Genomic DNA, 24,199 nt, shown 5'->3' with positions numbered 1-24,199 from the left:
ATGCGTATCCCAATGTTTGAACGTCCCGCCACCCATTGCTCTCAGTGTAGTCTTTAACAGTCCATTGTATCGTTCAATTTTCCCAGAGGCTGGTGCATGATAGGGGATGTGATACACCCACTCAATGCCGTGCTCTTTGGCCCAGGTGTCTATGAGGTTGTTTCGGAAATGAGTCCCGTTGTCTGACTCAATTCTTTCTGGGGTGCCATGTCGCCATAGGACTTGCTTTTCAAGGCCCAGGATAGTGTTCCGGGCAGTGGCATGGGGCACGGGATATGTTTCCAGCCATCCGGTGGTTGCCTCCACCATTGTAAGCACGTGGCGCTAGCCTTGGCGGGTTTGTGGGAGTGTGATATAATCAATCTGCCAGGCCTCCCCATATTTATATTTCAGCCATCGTCCTCCATACCAGAGGGGCTTTAACCGCTTGGCTTGCTTGATCGCAGCGCATGTTTCGCATTCATGGATAACCTGGGCTATAGTGTCCATGGTCAAGTCCACCCCTCGATCACGAGCCCATCTGTATGTTGCATCTCTTCCTTGGTGGCACCCTGGGGTGTCATGGGCCCACCGAGCTAGAAATAATTCACCCTTCTGTTGCCAGTCCAGATCCACCTGAGCCACTTCAATCTTAGCAGCCTGATCCACCTGCTGGTTGTTTTGATGTTCTTCAGTGGCCCGACTCTTGGGTACGTGGGCATCTACATGATCGACTTTTACAGCCAGGTTCTCCACCCGGGCAGCAATATCTTGCCACAGTGCGGCAGCCCAGATGGGTTTGCCTCTGCGCTGCCAGTTGCTCCGCTTCCATTGCTGCAACCACCCCCACAGGGCATTTGCCACCATCCATGAGTCAGTAGAGAGATAGAGCACTGGCCACTTTTCTCGGTCAGCAATGTCTAAAGCCAGCTGGATGGCCTTTACTTCTGCAAATTGGCTCGATTCACCTTCTCCTTCAGCAGTTTCTGTGACTTGTCGCATAGGACTCCATACAGCAGCTTTCCACCTCCGATGTTTTCCCACAAGACGACAGGACCCATCAGTGAACAGGGCATATTGCTTTTCATTTTCTGGTAGTTCATTATACATTGGGGCCTCCTCAGCACGCGTCACCTCCTCCTCTGGAGATATTCCAAAATCTTTGCCTTCTGGCCAATCCATGATCAATTCCAGGATTCCTGGGCGACTGGGGTTTCCTACTTGAACCCATTGTGTGATCAGGGCAACCCACTTCCTCCACGTAGCATCAGTTGCATGATGTGTACAGGGGACCCTCCCTCTGAACATCCAGCCCAGCACTGGCAGTCGGGGTGCCAGGAGGAACTGTGCTTCAGTGCCGATCACTTCCGAAGCAGCTCGAACCCCTTCATATGCTGCCAATATCTCTTTTTTGGTTGGAGTATAGCGGGCCTCGGATCCTCTGTATCCCCGACTCCAAAACCCTAGGGGTCGACCTCGAGTCTCCCCTGGTGCTTTCTGCCAGAGGCTCCAGGTAGGGCCATTCTCCCCGGCTGCGGTGTAGAGCACATTTTTTACATCTTGCCCTGCCCGGACTGGCCCCAGAGCTACTGCGTGAACTATCTCCCGTTTAATTTGTTCAAAGGCTTGTCGTTGCTCAGGGCCCCATTTGAAATCCTTCTTCTTCTGGGTCACTTGATAGAGAGGGCTTACGATCAGACCGTAATTTGGAATATGCATTCTCCAAAAACCCACGACGCCGAAGAAAGCCTGTGTTTCCTTTTTGCTAGTTGGTGGAGACATGGCTGTTATTTTGTTGATCACATCCATTGGGATCTGACGACGTCCATCTTGCCATTTTATGCCTAAAAATTGGATCTCCTGTGCAGGTCCCTTGACCTTACTTTGTTTTATGGCAAAACCAGCCTTCAGCAGGATTTGGACTGTTTCCTTCCCTTTTTCAAAAACTTCTCCTGCTGTGTTGCCCCACATGATGATGTCATCCATGTATTGCAGGTGTTCTGGAGCTCCACCCTGTTCCAGTGCAGTCTGGGTCAGTCCATGGCAACTGGTGGGGCTGTGTTTCCACCCCTGGGGCAGTCGGTTCCAGGTGTACTGGACGCCCCTCCAAGTGAAAGCAAATTGTGGCCTGCACTCTGCTGCCAAAGGGATTGAGAAAAACGCATTAGCACTCAGCGGTGGCGTGACTTCATTTAGGCCACGATAGTCTACTGTTAGTCTCCACTCTCCATTAGACTTCCGCACTGGCCATATGGGACTGTTAAAGGGTGAGCGAGTCTTGCTGATCACTCCTTGGCTCTCCAGTCGACGAATCAGCTCATGGATGGGAATCAGGGAGTCTCGGTTGGTGCGATATTGCCGCCGGTGCACCGTGGTGGTAGTGATTGGCACTTGTTGGTCTTCGACCTTCAGCAACCCCACAACAGAGGGGTCCTCCGAGAGACCAGGCAAGGTGGACAGCTGTTTAATTTCCTCCATCTCCAAGGCAGCTATAGCAAAAGCCCACCGGTACCCTTTTGGGTCCTTGAAATACCCTCTCCTGAGGTAGTCTATGCCAAGGATGCACGGAGCATCTGGGCCAGTCACAATGGGGGGCTTCTGCCACCCATTCCCAGTTAGACTCACTTCGGCTTCCAATACAGTTAGCTGTTGGGATCCCCCCGTCACCCCAGAAATACAGATGGGTTCTGCCCCTATATAGCTTGATGGCATTAGGGTACACTGTGCACCGGTGTCTACTAGAGCCTTATACTCCTGTGGGTCTGATGTGCCAGGCCACCGAATCCACACAGTCCAGTAAACCCGGTTGTCCCTTTCCTCCCCCTGGCTGGAGGCAGGGCCCCTCTAATCCTCATCACAGTACTCATTTCTCACTTCTTGTACGTACGAGTCAGAAGTTTCTTCATTAAGATCAGGAGTAAGATCAGCCCTTCTACTCTGTCTGGGGAACTGCCTGCTGGAAACTGGAGCAGCAATTTTACTGGAAGAACCCCCTTTTGTGATTGTTTTCCCTTGAAACTCACGTACCTGTGCCCCTAGGGCTGCAGTAGGTTTCCCATCCCACTTCCTCATGTCCTCTCTGTGGTCACGCAGGTAAAACCATAGGGTGCCCCGTGGTGTGTACCCTTTATATTCTCTCTCTTGAGCAAAAGAACGCTGACTCCTAATACCCGAGATACTGGTCCGTACAGGTGGGGAGTAGGACCTATCCTCTCTGAGTTGCTGGATCTCCCGGGACGGTTTCTCCACAGCCAAGACGAGGGAGGAAGAAAGACTTTCCTCGTATTGCCGGAGTTGACTAGCCAATTCATCCACTGTTTGTTCCTCTCCATCTTTCCAGGTCATCACTGCAAATGAATTGGCATATGACGATTGTGAGGTCCTTACAAACTTCCGCCACATGGGTCGTGTGCACTTGACTTCGTCTGGATCTTTGGATAGCTGTTCATTGCTCAGGTCATCATGAATCATCTGCAGCACAGCTAATTCTCTCAGGAACTGGATACCCTTCTCCATGGTGGCCCACTTGCTTGGGCGACATATGACATCTTCCTTGAAGGGATACCTTTCCTTCACGCTTGACAAGAGTCGCCTCCAAAGGCTGATGACTCGTGTCCCTTTTCCAATTGCTTTATCAATGCCCCCTTCCCTAGAAAGGGATCCTAGCTGCTTGGCTTCCCTACCCTCTAATTCCAGGCTACTGGCCCCATTATCCCAGCATCGGAGCAGCCAGGTGACAGTACACTTGCCTTGACGACGGCTGAAAACTTTTCGTATATCTCGCAGCTCACTCAGGGATAGAGATCGGGTGGTTACTGCCTCTTTCATGAATTCTTCCTCTTCTTCCTCCCCGGGCAGTGGCCGACTCTCCTCCTCCCGTTCTCGTGATGGTCCTTCTCTAGGGTCATCTGTCTCGTACGCTTCTTCCTCCAGCCCCCTTTTAGAAGAAGCTTCTTCCTCCCTTACTAATCGAGCCGACTTCCGCTTCCAAGATTTCTTCTTGTGTACAGGGGCGACTGATACCGGCACAGGCTGGTTCTTTGGTTCAGCCACAGGGTGTGTCGCTGGGGTCTGAGTGGCCGCAGGGCCTGTCGCCGGGGTCTGAGTGGCCGCACGGCATGTTGCTGGGGTCAGAGTTGGCCGTAGGTGTCGTGGTTTAATTTCAGTCGGCAACTAAGCACCACGCAGCTGCTCGCTCACTCCCCCCACCCCCAGTGGGATGGGGGAGAGAATTGGAAGAGCACAAGTTAGAAAAACTCATGGGTTGAGATAAAAACAGTTTAATAATTGAAATAAAATGATAATAATAATATGATAATAATAATAATAATATACAAAGCAAGTGATGCACAGTGCAAGTGCTCACCACCCGCCGACCGATGCCCAGCCAGTCCCCGAGCAGCGGCCCCCCCGGCCAGCTTTCCCCAGTTTATGTACTGAGCATGACGTCACATGGTATGGAATGTTCCTTTGGCCAGTTTGGCTGTGCCCCCCCTCCCAGCTTCTTGTGCACCTGCAGCCTTCTCAGTCAGTAGAGCATGGGAAACTAAAAAGTCCTTGGCCAGTGTAAGCATTACCTAGCAACAACTAAAACATGGGTGCGTTATCAACATTGTTCTCATCCTAAATCCAAAACACAGCACTGTACCAGCTACTAGGAAGGAAATTAACTCTGTCCCTGCCGAAACCAGGTCAATGATCTGCACAAGTGCCTTTTGAGGTCATTTTGTGGTTCTGTCAACTTCTGTCCTTTTGAAAGCTGTGTACCACAGTGATAGTTTGGTTTGTCAATGTCATTACGTCATTGCATGTCTAGCTGTGCCTCTCAGGCTGTAGAATATCCAGCTGACAGTTTCTGTATGCGATTTTTCAGCTAAGCAAACAACAGACTTCCAAAGATCAGAGTTTATATTTTCTGAATCCTTTAGCCTAGTAATTTATTCTTAACTTTAGAGTTGATTCAGATTCATTTTTCTGCTTTCCACACCTGACTGGTAGATATTAAGTCAGTATCTTAGGGTTAAGGTTGGTTGTTTTGTTTTGTTTTGTTTTTTTTTTTCTTGATTGACTTTATGGTTGTGAATTAATTCAAGATGTGCATTGATCCTGTGACCTAGAGCCCCCAAGGCTATGGATTTTGTTTGTAGTCTCATGGTTCACACAGTGAAATGGGGAGAAAGCTGATGAATTTGTAATGAGAAGATATGTTATTCGTGACTATGTGAGGAGCCAAGAAAGCAAAATAAGAAAGCATTTTAAGAACACAAACTCTTGGAAATTTAAAAAGGCTCAAGAAGTTTGAAGTATACACTCTGAAATACTGTATAAGCGTTTAGAACATGCAGAGTACCGCCTGAAATGTACTTTCCTGCGTATCTTTATATCAAATATGTCTGTGATGAGTTGGGTTTTTTGTTGTTGTTTTTTGTATCTGTAATAGGTTTTTAGTAGCATAGATCGAGTCACTCAAACGCAAGGTGAAGAAAAGGAAAACACAGGAGACAAATCAAAAAGCATAACATTGCCTTCTGTAGAATCTTTAAGCTGGAGTTCAGAATGTTCTGAAATGTAAGTAGAATGAGGTATTGGAAGTGGTCCGCGTCCTGCTTGTCAGGTAGCAGGCCTCCTCATCTCAATAACTGCATGAGAGTTTGCTTATTTTTAATGCAGACAACAACTGTCTACATCCATCTCCTCTGACACTGAGAGTAGCAGGCAGCGACACAGTTCTGGTTTGCTTCCAAAGTTGGCCATATCAGCCGAAGGAGAACAGGATGATTCCACCTGCTTAGTGGGACCTTGGGAGGAACAGGAAAAGCCTGCATTTGTGAGCGAGGAAATAGTGCGAGATGAACCTGAAGTAACCACTCCAGCAAGTACGATCAGCAGCTCCACATTATCAGGTAATTCACAGTGGGTCTCTTGAATGATGACATTAGAAACAGTTGTGGATCTTCTTTGTTTAGCAGTAGCATTCATGGATTTAGAAGTCCTGCATTCCAGAACTGCTTTAAAAAAGAAAACATCCCCAAAGGGGGTCTGGTTTTGGGCTCAGGCTCAAACTAATAAAATCTCATAAAAACATGTATGGGAAAGTGTCAGCAGTTTTGGAAATGCCAACATTTGATGTTACTTCACTGACTGGAGGGCTGCTAGGCAAGTGAATAAAGTTATGACTTTTGCCATAGAGCTGTTGCAGGATCCTTCTGTGGATCCCTTGAGCACTTAATGCACTATTTTTATACCTTCCTTCGATGAAGTTGGTGAATTTTTTTGATTTTTTTTTTTTTCTGTTTTGATTGATCATCCTGGAGTCATTCCAACTGATCTGTATTGCTGTTTTCTAACACTGTCCTCTACCATTGGGTGTTTTTAATTAAGACATCTCAATGATGTATGCCTTTCAGAATTGGCAGGGTTGTCTTTGACTTGTGGAAGTCACTTGTGTCCTTAGGAATCTAGGAGGGAGTGTTGTAAACAATTGCCTACTTGAATAATTTATTTCCTTTATGCATCTGTCTCCCAGCACAAGTATTTGCATGCATTTCAGTAGGATCCAGGGCCCTAGTATCTTGCTGGTTTTGTACTTTCAGAGGAGAGTTTTGTATAACTGTTGGAAGACCTGATATTTAATGCAGGTCTAGGTCTATAGCAGTCTCACATTTGTCCATATATAGGTTCCAGTTACCTCCTCTCCATGTATACCTGTCTTCAGCTTATTTCTCTTTTGTACCTCACTGAGTTGTCTCAAGATATCCCTTTTATCTCCTTTCCATCCCCATACCCCTAATTGCCCTTGTAGTCTGCATTTTCCTCAAGCCCATACAGCTGTACAACCATTTCCATCTCCTTCCCTTGTCAAAAACCTTGACTGTGCTGTATCCTGAGTCCTGCTCACTCCCCCCAGCCCCATGTTGTGGTGTTGGCATTAGCGCAGCAGTCACAGTGATAACTCAAAGCATCTGTTCCTCTCTTGTCACTTATCAATTACACTTAAGAAAAATTTCATTTTTTTCTGTGGTCCATTAGCAACAGGATATTCAGTGACCTTAAAGAAATACTACTGCTGTGTCTTTAAACAGGCGACCTACCCTTGGTGCTTGTTTCATAAGGTCATACAACTTTCCTGTGATATCTTTGAATCTTTGAAGAAATTATTTGCAGGTTGTTCACATGACACAAGACCTTTAGGTTTTTTTTTCATTGTTTGAAATGCTGTTGTTCTTCCTTCCGTTCAGCGTTGTGGAAGTTCATTACCTATGATAGACTAATACTAATGTGTTTGTAATATTGAGTTTTGTGGTACCAGTTATCTTTTTTCTCACGGGTGTTGTAGAAAACCACCCAAAGAATAAAAGCAAAAGATAATAATGAAAAATAAAATTGTACTTAGTGTTTTAATGATTTTGAAAAAGTTGTTAAGCTGATAGCAACTTATGTAGGATTGGAGCCTCTCATTTACTTTAGGAGGAGTTCACATGAAAAATAAATATATGATTAAGTTCTCTAAGGTGAGTGCTGCATATTGAGATACCAAACTTGCTTTAGCTTTTGTCTACATTTTACTTTAGTCAGTGGCTACATAAACTGTTGCTTCAATTCATTCTATTAACCTTAATGCATTCTGTAAGTCTGGAAGAATTACTCAGGTTTCTATAATGTTGTTTTATGAAATTGTGGACAGAAAGAAAAATTCCTATCTCACAATTGTACCGTTTCCCCTCCCTGACCCACAGTTTTCCCTCAATGTGTTTATCCCTTCTTCTTTGTACAGTTGGCAGTTTTTCAGAGCACTTAGATCAGATAAATGGAAGAAGTGAGAGTGTGGACAGTACAGATAACTCCTCAAAGCCACCCAGTGAAGTTGCATCTCACATGGCTCGCCAGCAATTAGAAAGCACAGAGATAAAGATCATCTCTGGAAAAGTCACAAAGTCCCTTTCTGCGAGTGCTTTGTCCCTCATGATCCCAGGAGGTAGAGATAAATCTTTTTGTTTGAAATGTTATGATTTGTGCATACTTGATGGTTTGCGATGTAAATGCAAGATTTTGGAGAGTCCGGAATGGATTCTATGTTACAGGGGTTTTTTGTTTCTCTTGTTGTTCATATGTGTTACTAGATGGTCCCATCTTGTCAGCCAGTTACAGTGGTCACATCATAGCTGAGGGACCTTCTCTGACAGGCAAAACTGTAGCTTAGTGGTTACTACTTTGTGTTTCGACCATGTGCATGCAGAGCAGGATGCAGGCTTCAGTCCTGGCCCATCCTACAGTAGGGTTGTAGCTTAAGTTCTAAGCAGCTCGCTAGGTATATCTCCACGAATAGCCGTTTATTACAGTGGCACACTGTAACAGTACTAGTCTGACTAGTTCTCTCCCATCTCCCGTAAGGAAAGGTGATAAGCCAGAGAGAAGTGTCACAAAAGTGGAAATAGCCTATAGGCTCCTGTTTGTACTATATTGGCTTACATGGAGTACTCAAAATGTGAAGCCAGAAATATTGCTATAAATAAGTGGAAGGATAATAGTAGTATTGACTGTTTCCAGATGAAGCATTGGTGCTTTGCTTTGTAATGGTTCAGAATCAAAGTCCAAATTTCCAAAACTTAGAGGGATTTTTTCCAAAAGTAGGATTACATCTCAACTTTGCACACCGGCCATATGTTGCTTTTAGACCTTAGGTGTAATATTTAAGTATCTGCTGGTCTGATAACATAACCCTGCACTTGCTTCATATGTTCAAAGGTGGCTTTGACAGTAACTTCAGCAGGTTGCTTTGAGTCCTCAGGCTAGTGGAGAACTGTACGCAGTACTGAAGAGTTGGTTCTGGCTCTCTGAGGTGGAGAGAGTTGACATCTTAGACTTCAACTATCTCTGGGTTGTAAAGCACATGTGCCCTATGCTCTCCATAATACCTTGGTGAGCAAACACAGTGCTATTGTGCATGTGTTTTGGAGACCTTAGAGAGGTGAAAGGCCCATCTGATTCACCTCATGTTTTCTACCCTTCTTCACCATGCAGTTTAAAAAAAAAGCATAGGCTTCCTATGCAATACCTATAATTCTACTAGCTAACCATGAGTATTTTTTGATAAGTCAAGAGGAAAATGTTGAGTCTCAATTAAAGAGGAATATTTTGCCCTTGCTTGAATGAGGACAGCCAGGTGGCAATGAAAAGAATACTTAGCATTTCTGTGATGCTGTCCGAATGTGAATGATCATTCTCACAAAATGCATGTGAGAGATGAAGATGGCTTTATTTTTACAATGAGAAAGGTAGTGACCATGTGCTCACCTGTTGTTCTGGTTTCAGCAGGGATAGAGTTAATTTCCTTCCTAGTAGCTGGTACAGTGCTGTGTTTTGGATTTAGGATGAGAACAATGTTGATAACACACCAATGTTTTAGTTGTTGGATGTTTTAGTTGTTGCTAGGTAGTGCTTACACTAGTCAAGGACTTTTTAGTTTTCCATGCTCTACTGACTGAGAAGGCTGCAGGTGCACAAGAAGCTGGGAGGGGGGCACAGCCAAACTGGCCAAAGGGACATTCCATACCATGTGACGTCATGCTCAGTACATAAACTGGGGAAAGCTGGCCGGGGGGGCCGCTGCTCGGGGATTGGCTGGGCATCGGTCGGCGGGTGGTGAGCAATTGTACTGTGCATCACTTGCTTTGTGTATTATTATTATCATCATATTATTATTATTATTTTATTTCAATTATTAAACTGTTTTTATCTCAACCCATGAGTTTTTCTCACTTGTGCTCTTCCAATTCTCTCCCACAACCCACCAGGGTGTGGGGGAGTGAGCGAGCGGCTGTGTGGTACTCAGTTGCCGACTGAGGTTAGACCACGACAGTCCTTTTTGGCGCCCAACGTGGGGCACGAAGGGTTTGAGATAATAACAGATTAACCGGAGTGTATTAAGGAACTTATATCTGTTAATAGTTGTGGGTCACAATGTTGGTTTCTCTGTTCTCGATATTGATTGGTCTAATCTGCATCGCGCTCTTTTTTTGGCTCTACGTGTTAAAGATTGGTGTTGGTTTTTGCAGTTTGCTGTGATCTGCAGTGATTAGTGATGTCTCGCTTGTGAGGTTTGTTTTTAGAACATTGACCTTGACGTTAGCGTGGTATGTAGGTTTCGCAATGAAGCCATTACTGTACCAAGGATACCATTTCGTGGAGACAACTAGCAATTACAGTAACTTTTCTGAGAGTTTTTTTACGGAGGAAATACAGAATGGCAGCGTCGCTACCTTCTTCTATGATGTTTCCTCCTTCATTACAGTAACGTTTCAGTATTTTGAACATCCTTGGGTAGTTAAGATACTTCTATTGGTGGTACTTTGGAATATTGTTTCGGTTTTGTCTAAAGTTGGTAAGCAATTTAAGAATATCATCCAGAGATCTGCCCCAAGGCTGAATAATTATGAGTGGCAGGGTGTGTGGGACAAGATGGGCAAGTACCTAGGCCAATGGGCACCCCCAGTGTTTTGGAACTTCACCCCTGAGCAAGTGCAGAATCCTGAAAAGTTCGTGGAATATTTGGACAAAGTATGCTGTCACCCTGGCAACTCCAGAGAGATGCAGATCATTGCAACGTGCTGGGGCCTGGCCCATGCCTACCGAGCCCTGTTCAACACCATTCAGTGCCCTCAAAGGGAAGCGAAGGTCTCTGGATCTGATGATAAAACGACAGGCCCTGCGGCCACTCAAACACGGGCAACACGCCCTGCGGCCACTCCGACCCCAGCGACATGCCCTGCAGCCACTCAGACTCCAGTGACACGCTCTGCGGCCACTCTGACCCCGGTGACATGCTTTGCGACCACTCAGACCCCATTGACAGGCCCTGCAGCCACTCCGACCCCGGCGACAGGCCCTGCGGCCACTCAGACCCTGGCGACACGCCCTGTGGCTGAACCAAAGAGCCAACCTGTGCCGGTATCAGTCGCCCCTGTACACAAGAAGAAATCTTGGAAGCGGAAGTCAGCTCGTTTAGTAAGGGAGGAAGAAACTCCTTCTAAAAGGGAGCCAGAGGAAGAACTGGAAGAGGCAGACTACCCTGAAGAAGGGCCATCACGAGAACAGGAGGAGGAGGGCCGGCAACTGCTCGGGGCGGAAGACGAGGAAGAAATCATAAAAGAGGCAGTGACCACCCGATCTCTATCCCTGAGTGAGCTGCGAGATATACGAAATATACGAAAAGGTTTCAGCCGCCGTCCAGGTGAGCATATTGTCACCTGGCTGCTGCAATGCTGGGATAATGGGGGCCAGTAGCCTAGAATTAGAGGGTAGGGAAGCCAAGCAGCTGGGATCCCTTTCCAGGGAAGGGGGCATTGACAAAGCGATTGGAAAAGGGACACGAGTCCTCAGCCTTTGGAGGCAACTCTTGTCAAGCGTGAAGGAAAGGTATCCCTTCAAGGAAGATGTCATATGTCGCCCAAGCAAGTGGGCCACCATGGAGAAGGGTATCCAGTTCCTGAGGGAATTAACTGTGCTGGAGGTAGTCTATGGTGACCTGAGCAATGAACAGCTATCCAAAGATCCAGACGAAGTCAAGTGCACACGACCCACGTGGCGGAAGTTTGTAAGGACCTCACAATCGTCATATGCCAATTCATTTGCAGTGATGACCTGGAAAGATGGAGAGGAACAAACAGTGGATGAATTGGCTGGCCAACTCCGGCAATACAAAGAAAGTCTTTCTTCCTCCCTCGTCTTGGCTGTGGAGAAACTGTCCCGGGAGATCCAGCAACTCAGAGAGGATAGGTCCTACTCCCCACCTGTACGGACCAGTATCTCGGGTATTAGGAGTCAGCGTCCCTTTGCTCAGGAGAGAGAATATAAAGGGTACACACCACGGGGCACCCTGTGGTTTTACCTGCGTGACCACAGAGAGGACATGAGGAAGTGGGATGGGAAACCTACTGCAGCCCTAGGGGCACAGGTACGTGAGTTTCAAGGGAAAACAATCACAAAAGGGGGTTCTTCCAGGAAAATTGCTGCTCCAGTTTCCAGCAGGCAGTTCCCCAGACAGGGGAGAAGGGCTGATCTTACTCCTGATCTTAATGAAGAAACTTCTGACTCGTACGTACAAGAAGTGAGAAATGAGTACTGTGATGAGGATTAGAAGGGCCCTGCCTCCAGCCAGGGGGAGGAAAGGGACAACCGGGTTTACTGGACTGTGTGGATTCGGTGGCCTGGCACATCAGACCCACAGGAGTATAAGGCTCTAGTAGACACCGGTGCACAGTGTACCCTAATGCCATCAAGGTATAAAGAGGCAGAACCCATCTGTATTTCTAGAGTGACACGGGGGATCCCAACAGCTAACTGTATTGGAAGCCGAAGTGAGTTTAACTGGGAATGGGTGGCAGAAGCACCCCATTGTGACTGGCCCAGAGGCTCCGTGCATCCTTGGCATAGACTACCTCAGGAGAGGGTATTTCAAGGACCCAAAAGGGTACCGGTGGGCTTTTGGTATAGCTGCCTTGGAGATGGAGGAAATTAAACAGCTGTCCGTCCACCTTGCCTGGTCTCTCGGAGGACCCTTCTACTGTGGGGTTGCTGAAGGTCGAAGACCAACAGGTGCCGATCGCTACCACCACGGTGCACCGGTGCAAATATCGCACCAACCGAGACTCCCTGATTCCCATCCATGAGCTGATTCGTCGACTGGAGAGCCAAGGAGTGATCAGCAAGACCCGCTCACCCTTTAACAGTCCCATATGGCCAGTGCGGAAGTCTAATGGAGAGTGGAGACTAACAGTAGACTATCGTGGCCTGAATGAAGTCACGCCACCGCTGAGTGCTGCTGTGCCGGACATGCTAGAACTTCAATACGAACTGGAGTCAAAGGCAGCCAAGTGGTATGCCACAGTTGATATTGCTAATTCGTTTTTCTCAATCCCTTTGGCAGCGGAGTGCAGGCCACAGTTTGCTTTCACTTGGAGGGGCGTCCAGTACACCTGGAACCGACTGCCCCAGGGGTGGAAACACAGCCCCACCAGTTGCCATGGACTGATCCAGACTGCACTGGAGCAGGGTGGAGCTCCAGAACACCTGCAATACATTGATGACATCATCGTGTGGGGCAACACAGCAGGAGAAGTTTTTGAAAAAGGGAAGGAAATAGTCCAAATCCTGCTGAAGGCCAGGTTTGCCATAAAACCAAGTAAGGTCAAGGGACCTGCACAGGAGATCCAGTTTTTAGGAATAAAATGGCAAGATGGACGTCGTCAGATCCCAATGGATGTGATCAACAAAATAACAGCCATGTATCGACCAACTAGCAAAAAGGAAACACAAGCTTTCTTAGGCGTCGTGGGTTTTTGGAGAATGCATATTCCAAATTACAGTCTGATCGTAAGCCCTCTCTATCAAGTGACCCGGAAGAAGAAGGATTTCAAATGGGGCCCTGAGCAACGACAAGCTTTTGAACAAATTAAAGAGGAGATAGTTCACGCAGTATCCCTTGGGCCAGTCCAGGCAGGGCAAGATGTAAAAAATGTGCTCTACACCGCAGCCGGGGAGAACGGCCCTACCTGGAGCCTCTGGCAGAAAGCACCAGGGGAGACTCGAGGTCGACCCCTAGGGTTTTGGAGTCGGGGATACAGAGGATCCGAGGCCCGCTATACTCCAATTGAAAAAGAGATCTTGGCAGCCTATGAAGGGGTTCGAGCTGCTTCGGAAGTGATCGACACTGAAGCACAGCTCCTCCTGGCACCCCGACTGCCAGTGCTGGGCTGGATGTTCAGAGGGAGGGTCCCCTGTACACATAATGCAACTGATGCTACATGGAGTAAGTGGGTCGCACTGATCACACAACGGGCTCGAATAGGAAACCCCAGTCGCCCAGGAATCCTGGAAGTGATCATGGATTGGCCAGAGGGCAAAGATTTTGGCATATCGCCAGAGGAGGAGGTGACGCGTGCTGAGGAGGCCCCAATGTATAATGAACTACCAGAAAATGAGAAGCAATATGCCCTGTTCACTGATGGGTCCTGTTGCCTTGTGGAAAAGCATCGGAGGTGGAAAGCTGCTGTATGGAGTCCTATGCGACAAGTTGTAGAAACTGCTGAAGGAGAAGGTGAATCGAGCCAATTTGCAGAAGTAAAGGCCATCCAGCTGGCTTTAGACATTGCTGACCGAGAAAAGTGGCCAGTGCTCTATCTCTCTACTGACTCATGGATGGTGGCAAATGCCCTGTGGGGGTGGTTGCAGCAATGGAAGCAGAGCAACTGGCAGCGCAGAGGCAAACCCATCTGGGCTGCCGCATTGTGGCAAGATATTGCTGCCCGGGTGGAGAACCTGGTTGTAAAAGTCCGTCACGTAGATGCTCACGTACCCAAGAGTCGGGCCACTGAAGAACATCAAAACAGCCAGCAGGTGGATCAGGCTGCTAAGATTGAAGTGGCTCAGGTGGATCTGGACTGGCAACAGAAGGGTGAATTATTTCTAGCTCGGTGGGCCCATGACACCTCAGGTCACCAAGGAAGAGATGCAACATATAGATGGGCTCGTGATCGAGGGGTGGACTTGACCATGGACACTATAGTCCAGGTTATCCATGAATGTGAAACATGCGCTGCAAGCCAAGCAGTTAAAGCCTCTCTGGTATGGAGGACGATGGCTGAAATATCAATATGGGGAGGCCTGGCAGATCGATTATATCACGCTCCCACAAACCCGCCAAGGCAAGCGCCACGTGCTTACAATGGTGGAGGCAACCACCGGATGGCTGGAAACATATCCCGTGCCCCATGCCACTGCCCGGAACACTATCCTGGGCCTTGAAAAGCAAGTCCTATGGCGACATGGGACCCCAGAAAGAATTGAGTCAGACAACGGGACTCATTTCCGAAACAACCTCATAGACACCTGGGCCAAAGAGCACAGCATTGAGTGGGTGTATCACATCCCCTATCATGCACCAGCCTCTGGGAAAATTGAACGATACAATGGACTGTTAAAGACTACGCTGAGAGCAATGGGTGCTGGGACATTCAAAGATTGGGATACGCATTTAGCAAAGGCCACCTGGTTAGTCAACACTCGGGGATCTGCCAATCGAGCAGGCCCTGCCCAGTCAGAACTTTTACGTACTGTAGATGGGAATCAAGTCCCTGTAGTGCACATAAAAAATATGTTGGGGAAGATAGTTTGGGTTATTCCTGCCTCGGGCAAAGGCAAACCCATCCGTGGGATTGCTTTTGCTCAAGGACCTGGGTGCACTTGGTGGATAATGCGGAAGGATGGGGAAGTCCGATGTGCACCTCAAGGGGATTTGATTTTGGGTGAGAATAGCCAATGATCTGAATTATTTGATGTTAAGTGCTACATAATATTATGTGCCATACCAATGATATTACAATAAGAATCACCCAGACTAATGAAGAATAACTTCGATGAAACCGAGCAAAGCACAGTGATGATGGAACCAGAACTGACTTCAACATGAAACAATCCGACACTGCATACCATCTCCATTTTTCCTGCCCTGGGAGATTATTACGACAGATGGAGCCCGAAGTCATGGACTAAATGAACTCACCAAACATTTTAGAGGGACGGCCCATAGACTAAGGGAATGATGTCTGTGTGTGCGTATATATATATATAGAAAAAGAAACCCCAGAAAAGGGGTGGTGATTAATGAAAATGTACTGGAAAATATGAGACTTGAGCATGACGCAGATGGTATAGAATAAGGGGTGGATATTGTCCTGGTTTTGGCAGGGATAGAGTTAATTTCCTTCCTAGTAGCTGGTACAGTGCTGTGTTTTGGATTTAGGATGAGAACAAAGTTGATAACACACCGATGTTTTAGTTGCTGCTAGGTAATGCTTACACTAGCCAAGGACTTTTTAGTTTCCCATGCTCTCCTGAGTGAGAAGGCTGCAGGTGCACAAGAAGCTGGGAGGGGGCACAGCCAAACTGGCCAAAGAAACATTCCATACCATGTGATGTCATGCTCAGTACATAAACTGGGGAAAGCTGGCCCGGGGGGGCCGCTGCTCGGGGACTGGCTGGGCATCGGTCGGCGGGTGGTGAGCAATTGCACTGTGCATCACTTGCTTTGGGTATTATTATTAGAATTATTGTTGTTATTATTTTATTTCAGTTATTAAACTGTTTTTATCTCAACCCACGAGTTTTTCTCACTTGTGCTCTTCCAAATCTCTCCCCCATCCCACCAGGGTGGAGGGGAATGAGCTAGCGGCTGTGTGGTGCTCAGTTGTCAACTGAGGTTAAACCACGACACCTATTCAGGGCATTGTCGACACTGTAAACTGCAAGTGGCTTGCAAACACTCTGGGCTTGTTCCTTGTATAGAATCTTTCTTCCAAATAATATTTCTCTTCCAAATAATATTTCTCTCCCAAATGTCCTAAGTGTTTTTTTTTTATACCCCTGTAACAGCACCATGGTTATTTTTTCTGCTTGTTGAGGGCCTGCAGTGCATGCTAATCATTGAGATTAGCTATTACAGGAGCATGATGTACACACAGATAATTACACAGCCAAGTAATACTCAGAGTTATTCATCAGGTTATATTGTAGTAGCTGTCGGGTAAGAATTACGAAGTTCAGAGATAGAATCATAGAATCATTAAGGTTGGCAGAGACCTCTAAGATCATCAAGTCCAACCGTCGACCCAACACCACCACCCACTAAACCATGTTCCTAAGTGCCTCATCTACTCGTCTTTTAAATACCTCCAGGGATGGGGACTCAACCACTTCCCTGGGCAGCTTGTTCCAATGTTTAACCACTCTTTCAGTAAAGAAATTTTTCCTCACGTCCAATCTAAACCTCCCCTGGCGCAACTTGAGGCCGTTTCCTCTCGTCCTATCGCTAGTTACTTGGGAGAAGAGACCGACGCCCACCTCGCTACAACCTCCTTTCAGGTAGTTGTAGAGAGCGATGAGGTCTCCCCTCAGCCTCCTTTTCTCCAGGCTAAACAACCCCAGTTCCCTCAGCCGCTCCTCAGAAGACTTGTTCTCCAGATCCCTCACCAGCCTCGTTGCCCTTCTCTGGACACGCTCCAGCACCTCAATGTCCTTCTTGTAGTGAGGGGCCCAAAACTGAACACAGTATTCGAGGTGCGGCCTCACCAGTGCCGAGTACAGGGGCATGATCACTTCCCTAGTCCTGCTGGCCACACTGTTTCTGATACAGGCCAGGATGCCATTGGCCTTCTTGGCTGCCTGGGCACACTGCCGGCTCATGTTCAGCCGGCTGTCGACCAGCACCCCCAGGTCCTTTTCCGCCAGGCAGCTTTCCAGCCACTCTTCCCCAAGCCTGTAGCGCTGCATGGGGTTGTTGTGGCCGAAGTGCAGGACCCAGCACTTGGCCTTCTGGAATCTCATACAGTTGGCCTCGGCCCATCGATCCAGCCTGTCCAGGTCCCTCTGCAGAGCCTTCCTACCCTCGAGCAGATCAACACTCCCGCCCAACTTGGTGTCGTCTGCAAACTTACTGAGGGTGCACTCGATCCCCTTGTCCAGATCATTGATAAAGATATTGAACAAGACCGGCCCCAAAACTGAGCCCTGGGGAACACCGCTCATGACCGGCCGCCAACTGGATTTCACTCCATTCACCACAACTCTCTGGGCCCGGCCGTCCAGCCGGTTTTTGACCCAGCGCAGAGTCCACCTGTCTAAGCCGTGAGCCGCCAGCTTCTCTAGGAGAATGCTGTGGGAGACGGTGTCAAAGGCCTTACTGAAGTCCAGGTAGACCACATCCACAGCCTTTCCCTCATCCACTAGGCGGGTCACCTGGTCAGAGAAGGCGATCAGGTTGGTCTGGCAGGACCTGCCTCTCATGAAGCCGTGCTGGCTGGGCCTGATCCCCTGGTTGTCCCGCTCATGCCTTGTGAGCGCCCTCAAGATGAACCGCTCCATAATCTTCCCCGGCACTGAGGTCAGGCTGACAGGCCTGTAGTTCCCCGGATCCTCCTTCCGGCCCTTCTTGTAGATGGGCGTCACATTGGCAAGCCTCCAGTCGTCCGGGACCTCCCCCGTTAACCAGGACTGCTGATAGATGATGGGGAGCGGCTTGGCGAGCTCCTCCGCCAGCTCCCTCAGCACCCTCGGGTGGATCCCATCCGGCCCCATAGACTTGTGAGCGTCCAGGTGGCGTAGCAGGTCGTTGACTGCTTCCTCTTGGATTATGGGGGGTTCATTCTGCTCCCTGTCCCTGTCTTCCAGCTCGGGGGGCTGAATACCCTGAGGATAACTGGTCTGACTATTAAAGACTGAGGCAAAGAAGGCATTGAGTGAGATGGTATAGACTGATTTACTGTGCTTATTAAACTACGGTTTTCTTTCAGTTTAATCTCAGCATCGTTCTATAAAATCTGAACTTAGCTTTGCCTACACTGAAAAATGTTGTCTTTTTCTATATTAACCAAAATCTTATATGTTAGCTGTACCTAATACTGTCCAAAAACCTACCTTATTCATGTTTATCAGTAAAATAAACTACAGCAATAGATGGCCAGTGTTCCTGACCTGAGTCATGTGGCTGAGAGTCACAGGACATGTCCCACACGTATCAGATAGCAAAAGCAGAGAGATCTGGGCATGTTTCAGAGCCAGAGGGTGACAGTGACAGCCCCTCTGGGCTTGGCTGTTCTGTGGGATTTCAGCATTAACCCAGTGATATCCATCTCTAGGAGCCTCTGGTGACTCACATTTAGGGAGTAGCGCCTGTGCTGACAAAGCATATCTGCCCTCACATGACATCTCTTGGCACGGAAACCAAACCTGGAATGTTTCTGGGCTGCATTCCTTTCGAGAGGAGTCACCAAAGTGTGTTTTATGCTGCTGCAATTGTGTTTACACAGAGTGCTTTCAAAACAATGAAATAAAACGAAGACATAATTGATATTGCTGTTGCAAGAAATTCTTGTGGTCTTACATGAAGTAGCAGAATGTAGAAAAATGGAGGCTTGGTACAAGTGTTGTGAGTTACTGTCCTATGTACCAACTAGATATTGTGGTTTAAGTGCAGTAGTCTTTATCTATATATAACTGAATCCAAAAGACCAACTAACGCTTTCTTTTGCACTGCTGGATGATTTGGGGGATGGTTTTGGGTGTACTCACAATGACATCTGCTACCAAACTCTGATTTTCTTTTCGTGAGTATTTGTTAGGAAGAAGACTGAGAATTATTCTTTCAGCGTTAGCAATGAGTGTGTTTCCTATCTAAAAGGAAAAGGCAGCCTACATCTAACAAGTTCATCCTTGCATTAAGAAAATAGGGGTTAAACTATGGGGAAAGAAATTTAGTTCTAAGATCTGGTTGTCGGTCAAACTTCTCATTCACTAAGATTCACACCAAGTGAGGAGGAGAGAGTGTTTATGCAAACACAATGATATATTTTGACACAAAGGTGTCATAAAACTTTAAGCAGATTCCCTGTTCTGTCTGCGTTTGTGTGTGCTCAGCATGTACTCTAATAGGCAGATTTTTTTTTTTCCAGATGTGTTTGGTTTCTCTCCTTTGGGAAGTCCTATGTCTCCTCATTCCATATCATCTGATCCTTCGTCCTCCCGAGATTCATCCCCCAGCCATGATTCTTCGATTGCTGCTGCAAGTCTTCATCAGCCAATAGTAATTCACAGTTCAGGAAAAAAGTACGGCTTCACCATCCGAGCAATCAGGGTTTACGTGGGCGACAGCGATATCTACACTGTGCACCATGTTGTTTGGGTAAGATATTTTTTTTTTTTTTTGCTTATATACAGCCACAGAAAACTGTAACGATGTATTTGCTTTTGATCTTTTGCACCCATGGTATCTGTTTCTTGACGGTTACTGTGTAAATTGTGATGTTGTGCCAGTTTTTTTAGAATGAAATTTGTGCCTGTGCACAAGGCCAGCGTTAGCTGTAGGGCCGCCCCAAGCCATATAATGCACACCTTTGGCAGAAGTGGTACCTACGTATGATGTTGACCCTCTGCATGGGTCGCTTCCACTTTTAGCAAGTTTGGCAATTGTGAACAGCCATGTCTAAGTTCAGAGTGCTGTGGCTTAGAAAACCAAAGGGTTGGTGCAGCCCCTCTTTGATTGGGGGCAGGGTCTGCAAAACTAAGAGATTGTAAACAGAAATTGTTGAAATATACATGGAGTTTAATAAACTGCTTCCAATTAAGGGATTCATGAAAGTCAACAGGTTCCTTGTGTATTTTACTAGACACAAGTAGGCAGATTTCAAGCACCAACTTTCTTTTGTGTAGAAATGTGCAAATCATTTGGAATTGTGAATACCTTTGATGATTCTGTGGCACAGGAAAAAGACTGACTGTCATGAATAAATCATGTTTTTTTCATCCTCCGTTCACTACTGGTTTGAATGAAGTGGGAGACAGGCTAAAGGACAAGACAGCAGTTCTTGCATTTCATTGGTTATCAACCTCCTTAATTGTAAAATAAATATATATTTATGTAAATATGTATGTGTTTATTTTATAATTGAGGTTGATAACCAATAATATATTTTATACAATTTATATATTATACATATGTATATGTGTATGTGTATATATAAACTATTTCAACTACCTTAAAATAATTTTGAACAATTCATTACAAATATATCAAAAGCTTTGAAGTTTTGTACAATGTTTTGTTGTAAATATCCATGATGGGTTTTGAAATAGCAATGCTACTAATGTGGTAGTGTATCATTCATTTTTTGTTCATGTTGTTTACCTCAGACCTATTAATCCATCAAGAACATTGAATCTGGAGATTGGGGTACACGTGACTGATAATGGAATAAATCAAAAAATTGGACTTTTTGCCACTGGTGTAGCATCACATCAGTGAAAGGAAGAAAAATAATGGTACATTGCAGTAAAAGTGAAACCTTGGCTTTTTTCAAAATACTATAGGTATTTATGTTTTTAGCTCTGTAAGCACTGTAGGCTTCAGTAGCGGCTGCATGACTTAAAATTCTTCAAAAGCTCATTTTTAAATGTAATAAATTATTTAATCATTTGCAATTCAATTTGTTTTGGTCCTGCATCACCTTTGTTCCCTCTAATGGGCAGCCTGGTGAATTCGAACCAAATACAAACAGTCCTTAACTATATGGTGGAGTTAAAATTTTGTATCATGATTAGGGTAGTGCATGTGACCACTGCCTTAATCACGCAAGTATTTCTAAGTGTCAGATGTTAAAAATCTTCATTCAAATCTGAAATTTTGCCATGGGGAGTGAATCATCCCTTCTTTATCGTGCATGAAAACTGCCCTGCTATACAGAGCTTACTTAATACCAGTGGCAACTAGCAGTGTTTCAGTGAGCTTTGAAACCATTCCAGGCCCCATGTAAGTATAAAGTTCAAGTAAGTAGTTGATGGTGAAATGGCTGGTCTGATTTTCTTTTTCTCTTCCTTCATAGAACTTAATATCTGTAAGGTTTCTTTGTTGCCAACTGGCTTTATAGAAAGAGTTCTTGAAATAAAGCCTACTCTTGAAAGTATGAGGTTTAGTTAACACGAGTCCATTTTGTGTATATTCTCTTCACCTCTGATTTCCAGAATGTGGAAGAAGGAGGCGCAGCATACCAAGCAGGTTTAAAAGCTGGAGACCTGATTACTCATATCAACGGAGAGCCAGTGCATGGTCTTGTTCATACAGAAGTCATTAAGTTGTTGTTAAAGGTAACTCTTGGACAACTGGGATACAAAAGCACTTGCTGTTTTCACCAAGGATTTGAGGGATTATGTTTGTTTCCTTCAGAGATTAGTTATCAGGTTTTCTGGTTGTTAAAGTACAAACTCTAAGCTACTATTGCACAGATCTGGAGAAAGGACAATGACTTCATATATCCTGTTATGATTTTAGTTTCTCTGCAATAAACTGACATTGCTGCTGAGATAGCTAAAGTACATTTGGGGCACTGACATAAAGAGATGTCTCTGTCTCTCTCTCAAAAAATTTATCATTTTCAAGCGCTTCCTTGAATTGCCCCATCTTCATCAGGTAATTAAAGCTTTTGATGATGATGCTACTTGTAATTTTCTCCTTTTTAAGTGAAATCAATGAGGAAAAGTGGAAACAAAGAATATGAAATATTTTCTTTCCTACTGTACAGAAACTTGCCTTTCATAATCTTAAGGCCCAAAAGGTTTTTGTCTCATATATAGCCAGGCATGTCCCACAAAGATTCTTTGCTTAATGAAGTTCTGATCCTGCAGTTGGACTTATATAAGTAATCTCTCACATTTTTCTCTTGTGGTGTGACCAGTACCCTCTGCTCCTGACATATGGAGTTTTCCGAGGTCTAACCTATTAGAAAATTACACATACATTTTTTCTTAAACAAACAACCCCAACTTATTTTAATGAATGGTAGTGTCTTAGCTATTCACTGTAGCTCCTCATATTGCAGTTTTTCTGTAAACTTTGCAGCATAGACTGAAGTAGGTCAGAATTATTTTAGACAGCTGTATATTTGCTTCCTATATTATTATCAATTTCATGGTGTTATATGCAGAGCTTTGCCTGTCAAAGGGAGTAGTCAGTTATAAAAGAAGATTGGAAAGCAATGAAGTATTGGGAAATATAAAGAGCTGAGGAAAGATGCAAAATACACTGTTCCTTAAGTCTTTATTTTCCTTCTCTGAAACCAAGATGAATTTCCAAGTTTTCCAGTTTTGCAAGAAATGTATAAGAGAAAATTTGGTAATTTTAGGCAGTTGGGTGTGCAGTTGTTTTCTGCATCAGATACAGAAAAACTACAGAAAAAGAGAAACATGACAGCCCTGCACACTACTTACAAGAGTAAACTCAACACGAGAGATTGTTGTTTATCCAAATGTGATGTATCATAAATTAATTTGGGTTATTGGAATTCCTTTGAAAAGAAGTTCACTGTAGTGCCATACAGTGCTGGGCAGGAGGTATGGATTTTTAAAACATAAGATTTATTCCCAGTTGGTTTTGTTTATTGAGCAGCTGTCATCTGTTCATGCAAACAGTCCTAAAAAGCTTAACTTAATTATATTTGTTATCTCTTTTGGCCAAGATAAAAGGATTGTTTGGGACTGATAATGAAGATTAAGTTTTCTCTTCCATTTCATCATTGTAACAGTCTGTATCCTGAGACGTGACTGGCCAGTGAATGGACCGCTGCACGGTGACAGCTGTTTTTTGTGGGAAAATAAGATGTTTCTATAGAAAATTTCTTCTTGAAATTGTGGTCTTGGTCAGTCCTTGGTCTCCTTCTGTCTAGCTACAATTATTGGAATTCCTGCTTGTCCTGAAGCTGGTTCTTGGAATGGAGGAAGTTTAGGAAATTTGACAGCAGTTTGAGAATTTTCCAATCATCATTTATCTGACATAAATTAGCCTGGCAACATCTGCATAGGGTTCCCTACACTGCCAGCTCTTACTTTAATGCTGGAGTTCTGTCTCATTGCATTTCCGTGTGTAGTTGTCCAGGTTTCAGCTGGGATAGAGTTAATTTTCTTCCTAGTAGCTGGTATAGTGCTGTGTTTAGATTTAGTATGAGAATAATGTTGATATAACACACTGATGTTTTAGTTGTTGCTAGGTAGTGCTTACACTAGTCAAGGCCTTTTCAGCTTCTCATGCTCTGCCAGCGAGAGGCTGGGAGGGGGCACAGCCAGGACAGTTGACCCAAACTGGCCAAAGGGATATTCCATACCATGTGATGTCACGCACAGTATATAAACTGGGGGGAGTTGACTGGAGGGATGGCAACCGCTGCTCGGGAACTGGCTGGGCATCGGTCGGCGGGTGGTGAGCAATTGCACTGTGCATCACTTGGTTTGTATATTCTTTTCTCATTATTATTATTATTATTATTAATTATTTTCCCTTCCTTTTCTGTCCTATTAAACTGTCTTTATCTCAACCCACGAATTTTACTTTTTTTTTTTCCCCGATTCTCTCCCCCATCCCACTGGTGGAGGGGCAGTGAGCGAATGGCTGTGTGGTGTTTAGCTGCCTGCCAGGTTAAACCACAACAGTCCTTTTGGCGCCCAACGTGGGGCACAAAGGGTTGAGATAACGACGGATCTGACCAGAGCGTGTTAAGGCAAATTTGTTATAAGCATTCATCATATTGGTTTAACAGTCGCTGGTCACAATGTTGATTAATTTACTCTCAAAGTTGTCGTACTTGCTCTCAAAGCTCTGTTATGTAACACCCTACGTGCAGTATGT

General features: G+C 45.6%; 1 protein-coding gene across 1 annotated transcript in view; it reads left to right on the top strand.

Moving 5' to 3' along the window:
• Positions 1-24,199, top strand: part of LOC143172234 (microtubule-associated serine/threonine-protein kinase 4-like) — a 160,706-nt gene that overhangs the window by 111,306 nt on the left and 25,201 nt on the right. Inside the window, exons 20-24 of the mRNA XM_076361464.1 lie at positions 5,420-5,547; positions 5,650-5,882; positions 7,754-7,954; positions 19,482-19,711; positions 21,547-21,669. Coding sequence (XP_076217579.1) covers positions 5,420-5,547; positions 5,650-5,882; positions 7,754-7,954; positions 19,482-19,711; positions 21,547-21,669 — 915 coding nt within the window. The remainder of the gene's footprint in view (positions 1-5,419; positions 5,548-5,649; positions 5,883-7,753; positions 7,955-19,481; positions 19,712-21,546; positions 21,670-24,199) is intronic.

Source organism: Aptenodytes patagonicus, chromosome W (genome assembly GCF_965638725.1).
Source record: "Aptenodytes patagonicus chromosome W, bAptPat1.pri.cur, whole genome shotgun sequence".
Lineage (NCBI taxonomy): Eukaryota > Metazoa > Chordata > Aves > Sphenisciformes > Spheniscidae > Aptenodytes > Aptenodytes patagonicus.
The sequence above is the reverse complement of the archived record's forward strand: the minus strand, read 5'-3'. Positions and strand labels throughout refer to the sequence as shown.